The sequence below is a fragment of the Eumetopias jubatus genome, unplaced genomic scaffold (assembly GCF_037043125.1).
Source record: "Eumetopias jubatus isolate StellerSeaLion01/CBP00866 unplaced genomic scaffold, mEumJub1_p1.0 scaffold_5, whole genome shotgun sequence".
NCBI lineage: Eukaryota > Metazoa > Chordata > Mammalia > Carnivora > Otariidae > Eumetopias > Eumetopias jubatus.
In genome coordinates, this window is record NW_028274811.1 from 129,361,746 (window position 1) to 129,385,602 (window position 23,857).

General features: G+C 39.3%; 1 protein-coding gene across 6 annotated transcripts in view; it reads left to right on the forward strand.

Annotated features, from left to right (window-relative positions):
- The window catches only part of DROSHA (drosha ribonuclease III), a 120,452-nt gene that overhangs the window by 85,337 nt on the left and 11,258 nt on the right, over positions 1-23,857 (forward strand). For all 6 annotated transcript variants that reach the window (XM_028097965.2, XM_028097963.2, XM_028097966.2 and 3 more), the window contains 7 exons: positions 501-560; positions 1,882-1,981; positions 5,397-5,499; positions 7,447-7,517; positions 13,226-13,270; positions 14,799-14,956; positions 15,998-16,103. In XM_028097965.2, coding sequence (XP_027953766.1) covers positions 501-560; positions 1,882-1,981; positions 5,397-5,499; positions 7,447-7,517; positions 13,226-13,270; positions 14,799-14,956; positions 15,998-16,103 — 643 coding nt within the window. The remainder of the gene's footprint in view (positions 1-500; positions 561-1,881; positions 1,982-5,396; positions 5,500-7,446; positions 7,518-13,225; positions 13,271-14,798; positions 14,957-15,997; positions 16,104-23,857) is intronic.

Sequence of the window (23,857 nt, forward strand, 5' to 3'; positions counted from 1 at the left end):
CTCCAGGATCATGACCCGAGCTGAAGATAGTCGCTTAACCAACTGAGCCACCCAGGCGCCCTGATTAGGCCTCTTTTGAAGGACTTTAGAAGCTAAGTTAAGTTTAGAGTTTGGGCAATGGAACGTTGTACCAAACGGATTTTTCAGTGTTCAGTTCTAACTCATTAGAGTACATTCTCCTTTCTCTCACCTACCTGATAGCAGTGTGGAAAGATTCAGTTGTTAGGGTGATAATTCCTCACTTTAAATCTGATTCTCAGGAGAAGGAAGCCCCCAGGTCGGAAGGCCTGAACCACATAGTAGGATAGAATGCCCCCTCCCTTCCCCAGTAGGTGTCTCATACTCCAGCTAAGATGGCTGTCAGTGCTTTTGAGTGTGAGGAATAAGGTGGGATGTTTCAATTACAAAAGGAGCTAACTCTTATGTGTCTTTTCTTTGAGAAGAGATGGAAGGAATGTAAATGTTTCCTATTTTAAGTGATCTTTTTAATTCTCCTATAGAATTAATCACAATGAAAGGTTGGAGTTCCTAGGGGATGCTGTTGTTGAATTTCTGACCAGGTAAGGAGGTTTTTCTGCTGTCCCCCAATAATTACATTTTGTAGGTAACATACTTACTGTATTACCTAAATTAGCTAAATAAGGCCTTGAAACACCATTTTTGTCCTTTCTGTAGAGCTTGAAAGCCACGTCTGTGGCTCTTGCCCTGATAACTTGTACTCACTGACACAGTAATGCACAAGATTACAAGATGAAAGGCTACTGTCTTTGTCCTGTCAAGTTTATGTTCAAGTTGCCACAGCCACAAGAGATCAGCTTGTCTTGGTCTAGATGCTTTAGAGCTTATATTCAGTTTGTAGAGAAAGGGATGATATTTTAAAATGTCATTTCATTTTCTAGGATTTGTCTTTGATCCATTTCTCACTCTTTCCAATCTCAAGGGAAGTAAAACTTACAAGTAATTTTAATGACGAGATTTTGGTGTGTGTATGTATGCATTTATATGTGTTTTCTCCCCAGAAGTGTTTTCGTGTCTTTAATTTGATGCTAAGGGTAGGAAAGTGCATTTTGTGTTTTCATACCCACATCGTTTCTCTTTTAAAGGGAGACAATGCATGCTTCTCTGGGAGCAGTCTTGAGCTATTTGTATTCTCTCTGGGTCATTTCTCTTCCCAGGAAGGACATAATGAGGCAGAGGGGCGGCTCTGCAAGCCTGTCCTCGCTGGACACAATAGGACTAAATAAGCTTAGCTGCCCTGATCAACAGTGGATCTTAAAAAACCGGTCTGCGATTTAGAAGAGACAGTTTCGGTCATGGTCTGAACTGGCTTTCCATGGGGTCTTCCTCCACATCCGTGCACTTTCCTCATCAATCCGTTTGGCTTTCGTCAGGGCACAAGCAACCACGTGTGCCACAAGCAACCACGTGTGCCACTCTCAGTTCTGCTCCTGTCCCTGTCACACCTGTCAGGGACACGCTACCGCTGCTGTCCCGCCCAGGCTTCTCTTCAGAGGCCAATCATAATGCAGCCCAAGCAAAGATGTTTGTTTCCAGGCCCAATTTCTGAGTGTCACATCAGTTTGCTCTCAGCAGTATGTGACCAGCCCTTCAGGCCTTTGTCGCCAGATTTGCCAGAGCAGTCTTTTAACAGAAGTAAATGTGAAAATAGGAGTGAATGGTGTTGTTTGGGTGTTAGCACATTCAGATACACGGTACTTACTAGTTAACTTTCAAAGGCTTTTAATCAAACCCTTCAGTTTAGTTCAATTCAGCTGGTATCTATTGTGCAGATACTGTGTGCCAGACCTATTTTTATGACTTGGAGCTACAGACAGAAGGTTGTGATGCATATTTATTTATATGCCTTTTTTTTTTTTGCAGTGTCCATTTGTACTATTTGTTTCCTAGTCTGGAAGAAGGAGGATTAGCAACTTATCGTACTGCCATTGTTCAGAATCAGCACCTTGCCATGTTAGCAAAGGTATGTCAAATGTCTGACACATTTGTAGTAAAGTCTGACATTTTCGTCTTCAGTCCATGCATAGTTTTGCATTTGAATAAGTAGCTCTTTAGGGTATATTAAGAGTTTAATATTTTATAGACTGGGAAGGATTTTTTTTTGTTTGGGTTTTAAAGATTCAACCTTATTAGTTCTGTTACCTTTGTGGGTTCACCAGCAGCTAATGAACTCCATGGTGAAGTAGCTTGATAACAGAAGAGGAAAAATTTGACAGATGTGTGTGAACAGAGTTAAACATTTGGGGAAAAGAGTAAGAACAGAGCAAAAGAAATGAAATATTTTGTATTTTCCCTTTGTGTACTATTTCTGTATTACATTTGTCTTTGATTTACATTAATAAGCAGCATTATAGCTTTGAATAGAATATGCCTGCCCATTCATACCCACAAGGGATACTTTATCGATCTTTGAGAATCCCCAAACATCACAAATCCCAGTAATTAAGATTTAGTGTTTAGGCTGTCCAGCTAGCTGACTTCATTGTTTGACTAAGAGAACCTTTTCTCAATTTAGATTCATGGTAGACATTTTACTTACTTACATGATCTCATTTGATATTCCTTTCTTTGTGCGGTGTCTTAGTATAGTAAGTTATAGCAAACAGAACACAGGTGCTTGGATTGGCCATCAGGATTCCAGTCCATGCTCCTCTTACAAATAGGGGGGCCATAGACAAATTGTTGTCTCCTCCAAGTCTCTGCTTTCTCATCTGCAAAATGGAGGTGGCATCAACATCTGCCACACAGGGTGGTTGTGAGAATCAAATGAGATTATTTGTTTGAGTTTTAATAATTCAGTTTATAAAGTGCTTGGCACAATCCCTGTTTGTAGTAATCACACAAACAGGTAAATAAATTAGTAGGAGTTGGTTGTTTTTATTGTGGCTGCCACTGTTCTCATTGTAAATTATTACATTTTATAGACCTGTGGGTTTATTCAATAGTAGAGAAAACCGTGGATCTTAAATCCTCCAATACCAGTGATTCACTGGAAAAGCTTTTTTGGGTTTTCCTTGATTTTTCCTTTAAGCACTTTTTTTCCTTCATTTTGATATAAATGTTGGAATTTGATAGAAAAGACTAGATAAAATCTATTTCTTAATTTGATCTTGCTGAAGCATTAAGTATATTCAGAATGGTTAATTTTAGACTCTGGTTTTTATGTTAGCAAGAGTACATTATTTTATTTTAGGTAACATCGTAGTCATCATAGTGATGGCATTTGAGAATGTAAACAATGACCTGTTAATGAAAAACTGTAGGCAACAGGAATGCTTCTTGGTTTTAGCAGCTTTACCATGAATGAAGTTCCACGACTCTACCTAAAACTGCTTTAGTGTTCAGTTGATTTAATTGTCAAATGTTTCCTGATAGGACACATAAGTGTTCATTGGAAATACATGTGAATAAGTAGTTGTCAAACCACTCCCTTTTTTTTTTCAGTTTAAAATATAATGGAATTGTATAATTATTTTTCAAACAGTTGTAGGGAGGATATTTACAAAGCATGGAAAATTGCCCTAACGGGAAAACAGACACTGTTATGTGACACATTAGGTGATGTACAAAGCCATGAGTTATTTTGGCAAGTTTCTCCCTTGAGCTTTCTATATGATCTTCCTCCACCCCAAGTACTGACATTCCCATAGCATTCAACACCCATCTGCTCCAGTAGAAGGTAATGGTGGCCTTGCCCTTGGTCTAGACTAGTGGCTCTTAACCACTTGGAAGGGGGCACTTGACAGAGGATTGCTGAGAATCTTTAAGAACCTAATGAAAGCTCCAGGTCAGCTCTCCAGACAAATGAACACTTCAACACGTACCAGTTGAACACCACTCTCCTTTTTAAAAGTTCCACTAATGCCTACATGAAAAAGTAAAGATGTAGAGCAAGGAGTATGAAAAATTGGAAAATTCATAGCATTCCAGAATAGTTGTTTGTAATATAAAATATGACTTGCAGTCTATTCTCAAACAGGGCTCCAGAGATTAGCAAACAACTACATTTTCCCAGTGAAGTTGTGCAACAGATGACATTTACATATTCTACCATAAGTTCTTGCACTTAGGGATCAATTTTTTAAAAGAGGTGTTTTCTGCTGTTGCATTTGTGGTAGTCAAAACTCATTTGAATATATTTTGTACTCATGAATTCCTAGCAATACGGGATACTGATAGCATATATCTCGTTTTTATTGTCTCTACCTTTTCCAGTGTAAATGGATATGGATATTTTTAACATGCATACTGAGACACACAAAAATCTGAGTATCTTATCTGAGGACTGATGAAACTTATATTATCCTAGGTTGTTCATTGACTTGTGTCTTGTTCCATATTATATAGCATGTTACAGCTTAGTAAGAATTTATTAAATTGAATTATAGGGTAATGGAAACAGATTTATTGCATGCTTATGCAATGTTTGTATTTTTCTCCTTTTACGGAAAGAATTATGATTTCCATTTATTCAGTCTCAGGAGTTTTATTTAAAAAAAATCATTCATACTGTGTCTAGTTCCCAAAGGACTTGAATTAATTTGTATATTATAATACAACAGGATAAGAAATAAGTAGGTACTGAACTCAGAGTAAAGAGAAAATATGGTTAAGACAGAAAAAGGAAGATAAAGTTACTATATACAGATATATTCCTAAGTCCTACACAATTTCGACCACAAATTTGGTTCTAAACTTTTCTGAGGCCAAATAAAAAAAGGAAGCATAATTCATTACAAACAATATTCCAGAGCCCGTAAGATAAATCCAACCCCATTGCTCAGAAGACCTCACTGAGCCTTCAGAAAGGTAAGTATAGAGACCTCATAAAGGGGACACAAGTACAAAGATAAAGAGCCACAAAAATCCTTACCAAATTAAAAAAAAAAGATTTAGAGATATAAGGCATTTTGAAGTCTTCTGAGGGTCCCCATTTATTCTGCCACATAGAAATCTGTTGTATAGTACAAATATCAGTACCACATAACTCAGGAATCAAAGAGGTTAACTTTGGGTTGTGTTCGTGTCTCTCTAGACATGTTGGGTGAATCCAGAGGCCCATGGTCTTATAGCATAGTCTTTTTCCAGCTTGGACTAGTACTTGGTCTGAACTTGGAATTGGACTCAGGTCTGATCATTTCTGAACCATCAGAATTGAAACATCAGAGTTCATAGAAGCCTACTTGAGGAAAGGTTGAGGTTAGTCAGATCTGAACCATATATAAGGACTTCTAATGAATGGCAAGCTAAACTCTCTTAATATACTGACACAAGGCCAATTAATTTGTAACCATTACTCCTTACCCCTAGGAGATGTTGAATTGTTACAGTTATGATTTTGCCAAATTCTTTCTTACTTGTCATTTTGAATTTTGTAGAAACTTGAACTGGATCGATTTATGCTTTATGCTCATGGACCTGACCTTTGTAGAGAATCAGACCTCCGGCATGCAATGGCTAATTGTTTTGAAGCATTAATAGGTAACTTCTCTTTTTATAATCTAGTTTCTTACATATTTAAAATGTTTGGAGAGCATATAAAATTCAGTGTGGAGAGTTGGGACAAAATTACTTGTTTCCAAAGCATGTGAGGTCCCTAGTATAACACTAACTTCGTTGTATTGTGGTTAGTGTAGCTCTTCCAGAGCGAGCAAGCAGTCATGCTTTCTTTTCTTGCATTCCTGATGCCTGAATTGGTGTCTGATGTCATGTATGTGCATATTTAGTATATGCTGAATTGAACTGAAGTGAGTTAATATGTAGGTGGATTACTTTCCAAATCCGATTCAGGATCACATGCATAAATAAACAGTGAGTAGGTTGCTCATGAGGCCCTGATAATTGTTTTTGATCACATTTTAAACTGTTCATAAGATTTTCTCATTTAAGCATCTTGAAAACACTGCAACTTTTAAATCCCAGGGCTTGACTATGTATGACTATAACTTATTCACTTGAAGTAAGACTGAGGTAGGCACTTTACTGCCTTGGTTTCTTTTTTACTGTAACTAGAATATATTCAGCTGTTGGTACAGGAAAGTTATGAAGAGTTAATTAGCTGGTGATTGCAAGTATGCTTTACAATGAAATGTTACAGTAGATTGACAATTCCTTGATTTTTTTTAAATAAATGAGTACATTTTATTTTTTAAAGGCCTTTGTACTTATCAATTTTCCTTCTTCCTTTGAAAATGAATATAAAAGCATCCCATTATAGTTTTGTGCTGATGATGGTAACAGGAGAATGTTTAATAATTATTATCCACAGTCTTTTCACAGCTATGTCTATTTTGCATAAATATGTCTATTTTCAGAGGATTTGTCACATGGAGTTATTGTGTTCTGTACACATAATAATTTTGACAGTTAGTGTTATGGTTGGCTCCTGAACCAGGCAGACATGATTCAATTCCTTCTTGCTTTATTTATCAGCACTGTGTCTTCACCAAGTTATTGAATCTCTTTGAGCCTCAGTTTCCCCATCAATGACATGGAGATAGTGTCACTTACCTCACAGAATTGTTGTAAGGATCTTAATATCCAATCTTGGCAGCGTCTGATTCAGAGTTCCATTTCCTCAAACCCTTCCCCAAATCACCTACTATGAACCCAAATCCTATAAAACTTCTGTAATACTCTCTGCTGAGGTGCCTGTGAAGGTAAAGATAAGAATGTGAAAATGCTTTGCACTGTCCCTAGGGCATGAGTGGCCCCCAAACCATGACTGCTACTACTATCATCGTCATTATTATTAGCATTATTATTATTATAACTACAACTACTGATAAATAATAAATGTATTTATTCATCAAAAACCCTGGTGACTAAGTATCTTAATATTTTACATTAAAAAATGCCTTTCTGAAGACAGATGTAAAAATATTTCAAAACTATAAGACTACCTTACTCTGGAGTTATTTGATACCCAATTAAAATGTTACTTGATTTGATATCCAATTTAAATGTTAGAAGTTATTTCAAATTAAAGGAAAAGGTTGTCCTGATTTTTATTTGCAGAAGTCTTCATTGATCTGAACTCGGGTTTTATCAGATTTTTTTATGGTCTGAAACATAAACTATAAATAGAAAGCAAAATAAAATAAAACCTAACATGCTCATAAAGCCAGGGTTTGTGCATACTTCCCTTAGTAAGTTCATGCCCATACCCTTCATGATAGCTCAGATTAGGCTTTTTACTTAAATTTTGGGTTTAGATTTCAGTAAATTGAATTTCATATTTCATTCTAATTTATAATACAAATCCTGGCTAAAAGAGGGAAAATGCTACCTTTAAAACAATTGCTTCTGGTCTTGTCAGTTTTTTTTCTGTGAGTGGTTTTGACTTGCCTTTTGGTTTTTATAGAGCTATGTAATTTTCTCTGAATATTAATGCAGCCTTCCTTTTGGCGTTCCCATCCTTTTATCTAGGAGCTGTTTACTTGGAGGGAAGCCTGGAGGAAGCCAAACAGTTATTTGGACGCTTACTCTTTAATGATCCGGTATTTATCTTGAATCATTTGATTTTTCTCAGTTATGTATTATTACAGAGGATTTTATATCAATTAGTGATTGTGTTTAAAGAGAGTGTAGGAGAAACAAAGTCCCCGAATCTGCCGTAGATGGTAGACTTTAAGTGTATCAGAATAGTTTACTTGGCTCTGTTGCAAATGGGAAAGTGCTGTGGACACTTACACGAGGGGCTTGTCTTCTACCTGAAACGCTGTCTCTCCTCGTGGCCACTTACAAATTCAATATAAATACTTTGCTTTATTTTGAAGTATCTTGAAGTTAATTATGATTTTCTGTTTTATAATCGTTGGGTACCTACCCCATGCAGGCTTACTTGAAGCTCTCGCCTTTTAGCTTTTCTGTTTATGATTTGTCTTTATGTAAATTATGTAGACTAGATAAATGTATATTTATTTTAGAAAGTCAGTTCATAGGGAGTTTTTTTTTTTTTTCTTTCCATAGGGAGTTTCTGATAGGGCTATGAATAAAGAGTATGGAAGTACTTTTTTTTTTTTTCTTAAGCAAATTATAGTTTAAGAACAGATGATAGATTCTAAAATAGTTTCTGTTGGTTACTAAAGTATTAAGCTATTAATATTGCTAGAGCTACCTTTTTAATCCTGCATGTAATAGAGCATACTAGATGCTTTTTGTACCAAAACAAGTCAATTTAACATTTAAGTTAGGGAGAGGCAACTCTGTATTCCAAATTGAAATGTCATTATAATTGAGTGAAATAGCCCTCATGGAGGAATAAAGAACATAGGAAGCCAGCGTTTTAAGCCTTTCTGAAACCTTCAGCTTAAGTGGCTGTCAGATGTTATTACTGTATTACTTAGGATAGTTTAAAAAAAAAGAATCAATAGTTTTGAAAAATGTGACCTGGATGATGTTCATATCTGAGGATTTGATTTTTTATATTTGTTTTTATAGAGATATGTGATGTTTTTATGTGTGTGAATTCTCTCCTGATGGGAAAGTTATCTACAGATGTTCCCTGTTCCCCCGTTTTGTCCTACACATATTAAATGAGTGTGCATCTTGATTTATATCTGTAGCAGATGGCGTGTATTTTAAGTCTTTTTCTCAAATCTTAAAATATCTTTGTTCTGGCCTTTATCTTTTGTTGGCAATTTCAGCAACCTCTTTACTTTTTCCCTCCCTCCAGTCTTGCCTTAAACTGGTCCCCCTACCCCCCCGAACCTCCCCCCCTTCTCCCATCTTACCTGCATCCTCCCCATCCATTCTGTGTTCTTTTCCTAAGTCATATGCAGTTATACACTGTGTGTTCTTAATTGCACCAGTTTTTGTTTAGATTCTTTTCTCCCACTTGTCTACTTAGCAAGCTTATCTTATATTTCCAGTAGCGAGTGCAATGCTGGCACTGTTTAATAAATATTCGTTAAAGGAATGAAATGAATAAGTGACTAAATGAAAAAGCAGTGTTTAATAAATATTCATTAAAGGAATGAAATGAATAAGTGACTAAATGAAAAAGCAGAGTCTGAACATGATCTTACAAATGGGACGCCTGAGATTCAGAATTCATTTTACTGTGTCTTTTATGAAACTGAACAGTGCTTAGTAAGATATGGTCTTTCCATTTCAGAGTTTTCAAGGCACACACTAGGACAGTCTAACGCATTTGATATCTCCATGTTGGTTTACATCTGTTAGGTGTGGCGCATCAGAGACACTGGTGAACCATTGAACTTTTTTTTTGAGTAATGGTAGTGTGAAAGTCTAATCAGCTGCAGGCAGCCAGACAGAAACCTGTAGACCCACAAAGTCAGATTGATTGAACCCATGTTGTGAGGGAGGTGCAAGTCCTTTCCGAGGCCTGGGCTGGTGCTGGCGGATTCTAAGGGGGGGCCAGGAAAGCAGGGATCAGTTCTTGGTTGCTTGCCTTTTCTGAGGCTGGATCAGAAGGAGCCAGGGATTAATTTGGAATTGGGTGCTGTTAGGAGCCAAGGGCAGGTTAGCAGAAGTGTCCCCAGTAATCTTTATTTAGAGGATAAGACATAGCAAAGCAGGTCAGAGGGCAACATTGGCAGGAAAGCAGTAGTCCCTCAGAGGCGACCTGTTCTGACATTTTACAGCTGCTGTAAGACCTTGAGGGAAACATAGTTTCCTCTGAACTTTGCAGTGGGCTTTAACTCTGTCATTCCCCCCCCTGTTCACAGCAGGGCTGTTTTTCCCTTCCCAGTCTGGTCTGCTGTTCATTCACTCTTCAGCCCAGACCATTTTTTCTGGTTCCAGGTCTTCATCTTTGACCCTTCATGGTTTCCCAGTACCTTCAGACCCATTGTTGCAATTTGACCATCCCAATGGGCCTCTTAGATAGGGAGAGATACTGTGTAATCTTTCATATTCTCCCGCTCCCTCCTTTTGGTCTTTACATGTCTGTCCCAGTGTCTCCGACCCTGGCCTTTCTCTGGAGCTCCAGAAATTAGAGGAAGTGTCTTTTTTCAAATGGCTCCTTGGCAGCTTCACGCAGGTGTTCCACAGATACCTCATTTCAACATTTTTAGCATTTCAGCTCATCACCTTAACACCAAAACATATTTCACCTCCCTTACTTTTATCATCTAAACCCAAACCTTAGGATCTTCTTTTGTCCTGAAGCTTTTTTCTTCCATCTCCATTCAGTTGCAAACTCCTGTCAGTTCTGTCCTTAGATCTCTTGAATTGGTTCGCTCTTTTGGCCATCCCGTTGCTTTAGTGTTTACCCTCCTCATCTCCCACATGAAATACTGAACTGGTTGTGATTCGCCACGACTCCGTCTCTCATTCATACCACATTTAGTGTTGTCTTCTTTTTAATGCACGGATTTGATTATGGTCTTTGAGTTCTTTACTGTCTGCCAGAGTCTGTATTATATAACAGAGCATTTAATGGTTTTCATAATCTGACTCCCGTCTATTTTTTGTCTCCCATCTTCTCACTTCCCCTTTGTGCCATTCTAGGAATTCCCTTTTTTAATTAAAAAATATTTTAAGACTTGATTTTTTTAGAGCAGTTTTAGGTTAATAGCCTGATTCAGAGTAAAAATTTCTCATATACCCCTTGCCTCCACACATTCACAGCATTTCCCATTTTATCAACATCACCCATCAGAGCGGTACATTATTACAATTGATGAACCTATATCATCACTCAAAGTCCAGAGTTTACCTTGTACATTCTGTGGATTTGGACAAATGTGTGATGCCATGTATCCATTATAATATCATGTAGAGTATTTTCACTGCCCTGAAATCCTCTGTGTTCTGCCTCTTAGCAGTTAACTGTTTGTGCCTGTGTTCTCTGAGACACACTACTTGTGCATTTATGGTGCTCTCCTTTTGATTCCCTCCCCCTGCTGATTTGCCAGATGCCTCATGTTCTTCAGGGTACATCTGAAGAGCTACCTCTTCTTTGAAGCTTTATCTCACACCGCCCAAGCAGAGTTTTCCTTGCGTTTAGTACATATCGCTATTATAGAACCTCTCTCAGTTCATTAAATTATACTTACCTTCATTTTTCCCCACTATGCTTCTTTGAGGACAGGAATGGTATCTCATTTGTCTAAGTAAGCTAATACATAGTATGTATTCAACAAAGATATGTTGCTAAACAACAAGTGTTGGCAAGGATGAGGAGAAAAAAGAACCCTCGTGCACTGTTGTTAGGAATGCAAACTGGCACAGCTACTGTGAAAAACAGTATGGAGGGTCCTCAGAAAGTTAAAAATAGATCTGCCCTATGATCCAGTAATCACACTACTGGGGATTTACCCCCAAAATACAAAAACACTAATTCTAAAGGACACATGCATCCCTATGTTTGTTGCAGCATTCTTTACATTAGCCAAACCATGGAAGCAGCCCAAGTGTCCATCGACAGATGAGTGGATAAAGAATACACACACACACACACACACAGAGGCATATTATTTAGCCATTAAAAAGAGTGAAATCTTGCCATTTACAGCAATGTAGATGGAACCAGAGATAGGAGGCTAAGCAAAATAGGTCAGTTTGAGAAAAACAGATACCATCTAATCTGTCACTCATATGTGGAATTTAAGAAACAAAACAAGTGAGCAAAGGAAAATAAAAAGAAAGACAAACCAAGAAACAGACTCTTAACTATAGAGAACAAACTGAGGGTTACCAGAGGGGAGGTGGGGGGAGTGATGGGGATTAAAGAGTACACTTATCATGATGAAAGAAATAAAATAAGGGATAAAAAGTTGCATTAATAAATGGCAAAGGTCAATGAACATTTTCCAGAACACACTGAAGGTAGAGGTTTTGCCTGGAGCTAATAAATGCTAGAGCTGGGGTTCCAATCTGGATTTTTTACAGGATATTTTCTCTGGCATCAAGGTGTGGCAGAACCTGATCTCTGAGTAGGGTAGATGAAAGGAAATGGAGGCAATTGAAATAATCTAGTCGTGAGGGGTTAAACGGTTATATATGTAAGACATCTAAGGAGAAATCACAGTGTCACTGAGTGAAAAACATAGGAGAAGGGAGAAAGAAGAATCAAGTTGCTGAGAATTTTGAATTTTGGAGATTGGAGTTGGTTGGAAGAGATGGCTGTTTACTGTTACTGTTGATATGACCAGTATTAGTACTAGCGTCTTCTGTGTCCCAGCACTGGGCTCACTGCTTTGCGAAGGAAAAAAGCATGAGAGAACATGAGAAAGTTGCAAGAAGGGAATGACATTCAGCGTAATTCATGCTACAGAGAATGCAAGGAAAAGGTTATTGAATTGGTTAAGAGAAGCTCTCTAAAGCCTTAAAAGAACAGTTTGATATTTTTTTTCTTAATATTGGCCAAAAAAACCCCCCAAACCCTCTAAGTGGGATGCAAGTTTTCCAAAAATATTGGGTATTTTATTTCATTTTGTCATCATGTGTGTCACAGTGATAATAGATATTCTTAGACTTCTCCCCCACAAATTTAAAAAAATATTTTTTCCCTCTTTTTTTAAAAATCTTTTATTTGTTTGAAAAACCTAACATCAAGGCCAGGAAGTAGATTCAGTCAGAGGCTCCCTAGAGTCTAAAACTGAAGGAAAAACACTTTAATCCTGAGGAAGTTCTAATTATAACTGCCTCTAGATTTAGCTCAGTGGATAAAATAAGGTACTGGGCTTCTCCATAAAATTCACTCATTTCCTTATTTCAAGGAAACATTTCTGGTGACCTGCGGTAAAAGTGCGGTCTTATAGATCTGAGAGTTTAGGAACTAGATTTGGATGTTTTCCACCCCATCTTAAAGCAGCTCAAATGCTAATGAATGAGTGCCTAAAATAAAAGACATCTCAGATGAGTTTTAATTACAAAAGGCAGAGCTGATGCACATTTCTGGGGAATGGTAAACTAAAAAATATGATTAAAACAGCAACTTAATCCCGTGTATTAGGTTAAGCAAATGTGTAACTGAGTTTTAAAAGGTATCTTTGACTTCTGGGGGTGGAGGTGGCTCTTTTCCTCCCCAGCTTAATAGGCTAATTAGAGTCACTACAGGCAGTTTGAATGGTGAATACACTTAAAAAAAAATTAGTTTGCTAGCACTATTGAATTTGCAATAAGTGGAGTCAGCATCTGAAATAGTTCACTATTTCAAATAATGGCATTTTATTTAGTACTCCAGAGTGTGTTAAATGGCTCCCTGGAGCATTAAAGGCATCATTCTATTTTCCAGGACCTGCGCGAAGTCTGGCTCAATTATCCTCTCCACCCACTGCAAGTAAGTGCGACCTTCCTGTCTGCAGTGAGCTTTATAGTTCCGGGTAGTCCCGTTACTTTAGTTTGCCTATTTTTCCCTCCTGCTTTTATCAACTTTTATTCCCTTCAGTGACATTATGACCTTAAGCTGGGGTGTCAAGCGGAACTGGAAAACTTTGGAACAAATAGTAAAATGAACCCATGTGTTGCATTTGTGCTTTGGGGTGGGGTGGGGGAGCACTGGGGGTCACCTTCCTTCCCTCATGAGGCCAGAGGAATACTTGTGTGGTTGTGGTGTGTTGCCCTCTCTCCTCCAAAAAAGTGATAGTCAAAGCTTAATATGTTGTTTCTAGTGTATCTCCCTGGCTGCTATTATAGAGAAAATAATATGGAAGCAAGTGTGTGCTTAGTAAAAAGAACAAATACAAAATTAACATTGCTAAATTGTAACCCAATTTAGATCTTGGAAATTGAGGGCTTTGACTCAGATTGCTTAAAATGTATTGTAAATTAAAATTTTAGTACAGTGTGATGACTTTTTACTCAAGATTTTGGTATTTAAAAGATCTGTAGGTGGTGACACTCTTTTTCCCAGTTGGTTTAAAAACTCTTTGTATTCTTTCCTTTTATTTCTGTTTTCCCTGGAGACATATATGTATACATATATATTCTCATACATATTTTTATATGTGCATGTATGTATACGTACATTATACATATATAAGAAGCACGAGTGGCTGAACTCTTATGAGAGGCTTTACAGTAATAAATGGCATTAATTCAAAGAACTTTAGAAACATTAGTATGAAATTGTCCAGAGTTGTTGAAAATGTTCACTTTAATTACTCTTCTCGTATTTGCTGTATGCTCTCACTTTTGCATTGAGTTGTTCAAGACTTATTGTTTTGTGGAGCACCTGCCTGGTGGTACAGTAATCTCCAGTGTAAGCTAAATCCAGCTTTAATCATGTTCATTTGCCAAAATAGGCTGGTCCCTAGAAGACGCACAGAGGTCATATTCCCCTAATGGGGTGGTTCTCAAAGGTTAGTCTCCATACCAGCAGCATCTGCCTCTTCCGGGAACTTGTCTGACAGGCAGATTCTCAGTCCTTACTCCAGATATACTGAATCAGAAACCCTGGGAGTAGGGCCCAGCCATTTGGATGTAATAGGCCCTATAAGGGTTCTGATGAATGTGAAAGTTTGAGAACCACTGCATTACTAGATATACGTATTCTCCACCAGCAGTTCTTCACTTTGCCTCTTCCTTGGAGAGTTAGTATAATACGTGGGATTTTCAACTACCTGTGTACAGTACTTGGCCTTGAAACTTGATAGAAGATTGGAAAATATTATTTGAGCCTTCTTTAAATATTAGGTTTGTTTGCCATTCTAAGGGATGAGAAAGAAGCTTCCGTGTTTTATTGGCATTTCAGATATTTCTGCCCATGGGAGAAGGAATTTTACAAAACATTATCCTAGAGTTGATAATTACTCTTGTAACCAAAAACTGCATGTGATTTTTATTTATTTTTTGTTCTTTTCCTGCAGCTACAAGAGCCGAATACTGATCGACAACTTATTGAGACTTCTCCAGTTCTGCAGAAACTTACTGAGTTTGAAGAAGCAATTGGAGTAATTTTTACTCATGTTCGACTTCTGGCAAGAGCATTCACTTTGAGAACTGTGGGATTTAACCATCTGACCCTGTAAGTTAGATTTAACCATGCAATCCCAGTGTGACCATTTAGACAGGCAGTCCCGAACTTTTGCTGCGTGCCTTTCAAAGGAATTGGGATTTCAAACATATTTCTAGGAAAGTCACATCATGAGATGGGTGAGTAGCCAGACACTGGTGTGGATCAGGGGCTAGGTTCCAATCCAGTATTTTTGGTTTCATTGTCATGCATCTTATTTCTTCATAAAGTGTAAGAGAAGCATGAAGGAAGTAAAAATTTTATCTGTAAAGGAACAGATATTAAGTATTTTAGGCTTTACAGGCCATGTGGTCTCTGTTGCAGTGATTCGACTCTGCTCTAGTAGCCTAAAAGCAGCCACAGAGAAAATGTAAATGAATGGGCATGGCTCTGTCCCAGTTAAAGTTGCAAAAACAGACCGTGGGCTGAAATTGGCTCTCCATCCTAGCTCTAGATGAATGATTTGGAGATGAGCTAATATAATAATTAGGAAAATAACCAAAATGTTATTTCTTTGCCTGTTGTTCTTTATTTAGTTCTTGGCTTCTCTCCTCCAAATCAAATATTCACAGCTCTCTTTAAAGTGTAGAGATTTAAGATTCTTGTCAGTTTTTTTTTTTTTTTTTTTTTAGTGTCCTTAAACTGGATTCCAGATTTGAATGATAGAGTGTATATTTCAATAAAGAAGTAAAGATTTAACAAAGAAAATTCCTGGACCATTTTGCTTTGTTTTCTCTGTGTGAGAGTGTTATCTATACTTTATGTTTCAACTGATACTCCTTAACTTCTGACCAGGCACTATTTATCAGTCTTCCTTTACCAGTTACTTAATCCTTAGATAGTGGTCCCTGTACTCTTCTTCGAAACTCAATCTGTATTGACTCAGGTCTCTTCTCAGTTGAGGGGCCTTAGGGGATTGTATTTAGTTTTGTGTTTTAAAGCAAGGTGAACACATTGCCTTCTAAAACCGTGCCTTTTTAAAAATTCTGCTTCTTTTTTTTTTTAATATACAAATGCTTATTGATCTCTTTGCATTGATGTTGTTTTTTCCAGAGGCCACAATCAGAGGATGGAATTCCTAGGTGACTCCATAATGCAACTGGTAGCCACCGAGTACTTATTTATTCATTTCCCAGATCATCATGAAGGACACTTAACTGTGAGTTTGTGTTAAATCATTCCTTTTGGTAAGATTGCTATATAATAGAGTGAAGATTAGAGTAGCTAAATATATATTTATGTAATTAATTACTTAGTTCTTGACTTTAGCATATCATATGGTTTTGTTCATTTCATTATGCAAATTGTATACAAAGCAGTATATGAGAATAACTTGTTTTATGAACTCCCTTCATTTAATGATTACATACTCTGTGCAAGACATTGACTTGAGCTAGGCTTCATGGGAAGAGCAAATATTAGTTGACACCTATCCATAAGGAGTTTAAAAAACTATTAGCAGAAATGAAAAATGTAAGTAAATAGCTACAGATACTCTCTCTCTCTCTATGTGTGTGTGTATACATATATATAGTATGTATGTGTATGTGTTATGTGTGCATGCATACAATACATGTACACTGTGAAAAGTAGTAAGTAATTGTAACTAAGTACAGGAGAGAACCATGTGAAATATTATGAAGAGGCATAGGTAAACTGATGCACTTGTGCTGTTTAGAAAAAGATAAGATTTCTTTTAGCTGTGGATTTCCAAGAAGGCTTCATGGATATGATGATGTTTGAGCCTTTAAAGGTGAGTAGGATTTGGCCACTAGGATTAATGGGAAGAAATTTCTATGCAAAGATATGCCACACATTGGGCCTGCTGAAACAAAGGCATAACATGAAAAACCAGAAGATAGAGAGACAGTAGGAAATCAGTTTGGCTGGATCCAGGGCAGAGTTGAAAGGGACTTAGAAAGACAAAGTTTGATTTATGAACAAAGTGAAACAGTCCCCATCTCTCTCACTTTTGTTTCATTTTATAAGATTGTATTGAGCTTTTCTATTTGTTGCATACTGTTTGTACTCTGAAACTGATCAATAATATAGCCAGAATGGTGAACAAAGCATATCTGGAAGCCAGTCATGATGATCTCTCAAGGCCTAAGAATAACCTTTGAGAAGACCCTCTAGAGTTGGGCATTGAGAAAGCAAATACTTTCTGGGCCAAGAAAAATGGTAGTGTGCTCTAAGATATTTTGTTAGTGCAGCCTTCCTTTTGTATTATACTTGAAGCAAATAATAAGTCTTTCACACTTTGCATCTCCACGATTTTTATGCATAGTTTTGCTTTGAATAGAATTGGATCTTACCTCTGCAACTGTGAACCCTGGAAATAGTTTATGTGAGACACAAATATTGGAATTAAGGAGAATATGGTGACTTGACCATGTTTAGATGTAATTTTTCAGTGAAATTTCTAAGCCTAACAAAATGTGATTCTTTTATTCGCTCACTCAATGAGTATTGTGTTCTTACCATGCCCCATACTATTATATGGGAAATCAGTAATACTATTCTTTTGAATTTAAAGTTAACAGTTTGATTACCATTTAAAGTTAACTATTTTTGGATGGACCGGGGAGTATTTCCTCTTGAATTAATATTAAATTCTTAAGAACATAGGAGTATTTACCAAAAATAAACTAGTGTCTAGTATCTTGCTGTGCGTTAGGGAATCAATAAATGCTTGTTCAGTATCTTCCACTAGGGAATAGATTTCATCGCTGTCAGAGTATCTCGTTGGTCTGAGAAGTGGCCAAACCAAGCCAAGTGGCTTGAAAGAGTAATTCATTTTTTTGGCCATATAGAGGCCACTGGTGAAAATGTGTGACTAAATACACACATTTACCCCTGTATTCCTGCAAAACTAATTGTGAACTCTAGGATTTTGTAGATGTGGAACATTCTAGATCAACAAGTTTACTGCTTCCCATCTTGGTCTCGATAAAGGGAAAACCAGGACTATGCTAAAGATTCTAGTTTTGTGTTCTTTCCAAAACTGCTTCAGTGCCATAGCTGTAGTTTGATCCAAAATGTATTTATCAGCCTTGTTGTCTTAAAATTAGAGAATTTTTGAATAGCTTATTAGAAAGATGGTAAATGACAAAATTACGATATGATGGTTTTATTAACTATATTCACAGAAAGCTTTGGTAGAAATCAATAGGACTGACAGATCTGCTGGTAAAACAAAGATGATCTGTCATCCACTGAGTACATATTTTAAAAGCTATGAACTCTTGTCGGTGCTGGCATGGTTGCTCCCTCCCTCCTTCTTGAAACACTGTCCTTCATTGGCTGCTGTCAGCTTCTGTCAGCTTCTGTCAGTTTCTGTCACGTGTCTGAAAGGCTCCCCTCTAGGCCCTTGTCTCTTGTCACGAGAGCCCCTCCTCGGCAGTCTTTTCCACGTATACACTGTTGGTTTCACTCTAGCCACAGGGACGTCCACACGGACCTCTTCAGTCCCATTTCTTCCTGAGCTCCAGTAAGTAGCTGCCCCCTCGGCATCTCCCCATGGCCAAGACCGAACCTAGAGTCTTCCAGCAGCCGCTTCTCTCCCAGCGTTCCCTGAGTAATTGAGTGGCAGTGGTGCGGCCGCCGTCCTGTGTTGCAGGTCAGAAACCCAGGAGTCATCTTTGATTCCTCCCTCCACCCACGGCCCTATATTCTAGACTATTCACATGTCCTGACATTGTTACTTCTTGAGTAAATACCTCGTCTTCATCACCTAAATCCTCTCAACCAGCCTGGGTCACCTGGACCGCTGTAGTAGCTTCTGCGTCTCCGGTTACAGGAATATGCTTGAGAAACAAACCCCGTTAGAAGGGGTGGCGTTTATTAATTTGCACAGGATACGATCTTCAGGTTGTGTTTGTACCAAGCACTAGGTAACTCAGCGTTTTCTGATTTCCCCGAGCTGTATGCTACTGTTAGCAAAACTGGCCTTTGCAGTCTGTACTCTCCTGCAGTGGACAGTGTCCGGGAGAGACCCTCCGGTCCGCCCGGGTTTCAGGCCTGTTGACTGGGTCGTAGCTTCCTAACCAGTCTTCCTCTGTTCACTCCTCCCTGATCCGACGATGCATTTTCACGGGGCGGCTGGGGGTGTGTTTTCACAGCAGAGCTTCTGTGACCGTACTCGCCCTTCATCTTCAGTCCATTCTGGTTATTCCTCTCATCTCCCCAACCACTAAGTGTTGGAGCACCCCCGTTCTCAGACCTCTTCTCTTTTCTCTTGACCTCCTTTCTGGGAGTGATCTCATGGCTCTGAGGACTTCTACACACCACTTCCTCATGCGTGTCTTCCGCCTGTACTTCTTGCCCTGACTCCAGACTCATGTCTTTATATGTCCAGATACACTTGAATACCCAGGTAGAGGATATACTGGAATCCCTGGTTGGATTTCTGCTAGGCATCTCCAACCTAACATGGCCAAAACAAAACCTGCTTTTCTCTAGGCGTTCTCCATATCAGCAAGGATCTTTTCATTCTTATGGTTGCTCAGGCTGAAAACCTTAAAGTCATCCTTAACTGTCCTCTTTGCTTCATGTTATAGTGTTAGCTGCTAGCATATCCTAGTGATTATGCCTTAAAAATCTGTCCAGAACGTGACTACTTTTCACAAGCTCCACTGTTACTCCCCTGGTCCAGGCTACTATTATCTTTTCCCTGAATTACAGCCATAGCCTCCCAACTGGTCCACACCACCCCACGTGCCTGCCGCCCCCCCCCCCCCCCCCGGCCCTCAGTCTTGTTTAGCACATCATCTAGAGGGACTGTTTTTAAAGGGAAGTCAGATTACAACCCTCCTTTGTGAAAAACCTCCCAAAGATTCCGTCTCAAGGATAACAGTGTTGTTGCCTCCTAGACCCTATGACCTGCCTCCCTGACACTGTCTTTGTGTCCTAGGCTCTTTGCGTTGGATCCTGTGCCGTTCCGGTAGGACACTAAGCAAGCCTTTGCCTCGGGGCCTTTGCACATGCTGTGGCCAAAATCTTTGTCTCCCTCAGGTCTGGGTTCAAATGCTGTCTTATCAGTGAGGCCTTTAACTTACCTGCTTCAATTGTGACATCTTCCCCTTGTCCCTGGTCCCCTCCCCCAGCGGGGAACCTCATTTCCATTTTCTCCTGAGCACGTACTATGTATTTTACTTGTTTACTGTCAGTTTTCTCTCATCAGAGTGTAAATTCCTTGAGGGCAAGAGTTTCTGTCTGTTTTCTTCATTCCTGGTGCCCTGGGTCCTTGGCATTCCTGGCGTATCAGTGCTCAGCAGATATGCTGAATAATGATTGTTCTATCCCAGTCCAGCTCTTTGTTTATTCTTTGGATAGTGACTAAAGAAGAGGAAGGTCTGGCCCGGTCTGGCCTGCCCACCTGCCCACCTCGTGCAGTATGCTCTTCTTTTCGTTGTGCCCCTCTATACTGCCCTGTTGCATGTTTCCCCAAGCCCCCTTCGGCCACCAGGCTTTACATGTGCTCTTCTTGTTCCTGGACAACATTCTGCTTCCAACCCTTACTCTCATCTGCCTGGTCCCTCCTACTCTTCCATTAGACATCAGTTCTGGCTTGACTTCTGGAAGCAAGGAGAAACTTTTCAGATCCTCCCCGCCTCACCCCCACCACCCCACTGCCCAAAATTCCACGTTCCTTTATTTCCTGGTACTCACTTATTTCAGTTTGCCTGACCCACTAACCTAGAAGTTCTGTGAGAGCGTGTTTTTATTTATCACTCTGTGTCCAGCCATATGGTAGGCTTTCAATACATATTTTATAAATAAATAAAGAGTTTTGCCGGCAGCTAAGTTGTATAGAAAGGGAAGTAGAAGTGGCATTGGAGGGAAGTGCCATGTTGTTTTACGTATGAAGAAGGAGGCTGAAAACTTATTTATGAATGTTTCAAGATTAAAATTAATTGAAAATTTGTGGAGGATTACTTACTACAGTTGCATTTGTATGGGAGCGTGGCCAATTATTCATTATTGTGATTAAAGAACACACAACTACATTAATTCACACTGGGAGGCATTAGTTAGCTTTGAGCCCTTTGTGCACTTGTTTTACAGAGAACAGGACAGTTGAACAAATGAAATCATGGATTTGAAGTTTTGAACGCTAATAGGGAAAAACGTAGTGTTGTATGAGTTGGATATTCAGAAAGGCCTACTTGGGAAGGAATATCAGGCATAGATAATTGTTCTAGGATGACTGAGGTTGATTTTGTAGACTGAAGTACTTGATTTTTAGGGTAGAACCTAGAACCTACCCAGTAGGGATTAGGTAAGTAGTGAGAGGGTCCCAAAGAGCACTAGCTCAGACCAGGGTGCCTGTCTTGTCACACTTGCAAATTTTAACACCTGCATATCGTTCTTTCCTCTGTATCATTCCTCCTTCTTAGCCTTTACCGTGTGCTACGGAGCTAAAAATAGTTGTTAATCCTATGCCTCTACTATGTGTAACACGCTGTGCCCACCTGTGTGTGCATCAGTGAGATGAACTTGCAGAAATATTTGTTTATAGAGGAATGATTTGGAATAAGGAGAAAGCAGGGATTACAAATAAAAAGTTTGAGAACCAGTGATCTAATCCCTCCCTGCTGCCTCCAGACAGCACTAAACATAAATCATTTAGACAAACGCATATCTCATCCACAAGATCTCTTTGAGAGGATAGGTTCCACAGCCTCCTGTTTGAGAATTTCTCAGTCACTGACATAATTTGGCTCTTTGTATCCGATCTGCATCCCACCTGCCAGCATTTGTGCACCTTTTCTTTAGTTAGCACAGGAAATGGAGACCATCTGGTTACCACTCTTGGTATAACAGGCCTGTGTGGCACATCGCTGTCACTCTTAATACGATATTCTGCTTTCACCCCATGCTCTCATATTAAAGCCCTTAAAATAATAAATCACAGTCTACTTACTTTACACTAGGTGGCCCTCTTTGGTTGCTCACGTCCTGCAGCTGTGGCTTCCTCTTTGGAATCAAGAGTGAATAGAGAAGTTGAAGGAAGAATGCCAATATGTTTCTTTGTTTGTTTTAAACCAATAAACCTTTTTCCTATTAAAATTTAAGTTTAGTCATGAGAGACTGCTGTGCCAAGATAGTAGAAAACACCCTGGATTCTCAAAGTCAGAATTGGAGATGTGTGACACTTATATTTGTCCTGCCATTGCATCAGGGACTCTGCCATCTTTTTCTCAGCTTCACAGAGAGTCCTGACTACAGCTTTCTGCATTTTTTCTGGTGATTTCAAGTATAATTTTGTCTTTGAAGGGTGGGGAGGGTTAAAGAAAAAGTTGTGAAGGGCAGCCTAGCCCTTGGTAAAATGGAAAACTTTGAAGACAGTACATGGACTGGTATCTAGACCATCTGTGTTGAAGAAAAATCCAGACGAATTCCTAGAACTTCCTATAACCCTTTTCTTGTAACCAGAGAGTGAGCTCATCTTGCCTAATAATGATGATGCCACTGCGGGTAAGAATAGCAACTAACATTTCATGTGTGTTGATGATGTGCCAGGCATTGCAGCGTAATACATTACAACCCCATGAAGTAGGTACCTCTTGCTCCATTTTATAGATGAGGAAACTGAACCTCAGAGAGATTTAGTAACTTACCCAGGAAGTGGTAGGGCTACAATTTGAACCCAGGAAGCTTGGTGCCAAATCTCTTGCCTTTCACTACCACGTCTAACAAAAGGCTTTGTTTGCAAAACAGTCTAATAACTATCTCAAGCTCAATTGGATACTTAATACTCATTTTCTAGAATTCTACTTAAAAATAAAAAGCGGATATTTCCTCTTTGTAAAATAATAATTGATAGCATCAATGTCTGCAGGTTTTCCAACCATATAGGTCTTGCCCCATTCAAATCCATCCATCAGAATGATCTTTCTAAAATCAAAAAATTACCTTGCCACTGCTCCCAGTTGACACTTTTTGGAATTCCTTCTCCCCTACAGGAAAGCACAGACTTCTTTACATGACCTGCAAGACTCTGCCCAGAGACCAGCCAGCCTTGCCTGCATCAGCTCCCCCTGACTCTGCTCTGACCTGTCTTCCAGTCCCCCCGCAGAGATCACCTTGCTGTGTCATGGCCCCTTGTTTTGCCAAATCTGTTCCTTCTTCCTGGAAAACCCTTTCCCATCATCTTAGTCTGTTCAGGCTGCTAGAACAAAATACCACAGACTAGGTGGCTTAGGAACGATAGAAATATATTGCTCACAGTTCTGGAGGCTGGAAGTCCCAGGATCAGAGTGCCAGTCTGGTTGGGTTCTGGTGAGAGCCCGAGGTCACAGACTTCTCATTGTACCTTCACAGGGTGGAAGGGGCTAGTTGTTAATCCTATTCCTCTACTATGTGTAACACGCTGTGTTACACAGCTCCACCCTCACGACCTAATCACTCCAAAGGCCCCACCTCCTAATGCCATCATCTTTAGGGGTGAGGATTTCAACATACAAATTTGGTGGCAGCGGGGTGGGGGGGGCACACAAACACTCAGACTGTAGCACCCACCCTTCTGGCAGACTTTTTTTTTTTTTTCAGTTCTGACTCTATGTTCATCAGAAGACACCTACATGAATTTTTTTTTTAATGCATATGTCCAAGTTATATCCCCAGGAATACTAATGCCTTGGTTCTTGTAAGAGGCCTGAGCACCAACATCCAGAAGCACCTTATGATTTGGATGTACCAGCCAGGTCAGCGAGCCTCGGAACTGTTTTTCCTCAGGGGTCAGGTTGTCCAGAAGAACGCTAGGGTAGAAAGGGGCGCCTGCGTGCCCGGCCGTGTCCTCCATGCCATCACGGCAGCTACCACAGTGCGTCACAATGGCCGCTTTGTGTGGCTTCCTTTGGAGATTAGCAGCCATGGGCTGGCGATCGTCTTGGGGTCTGTCCGCTGCCA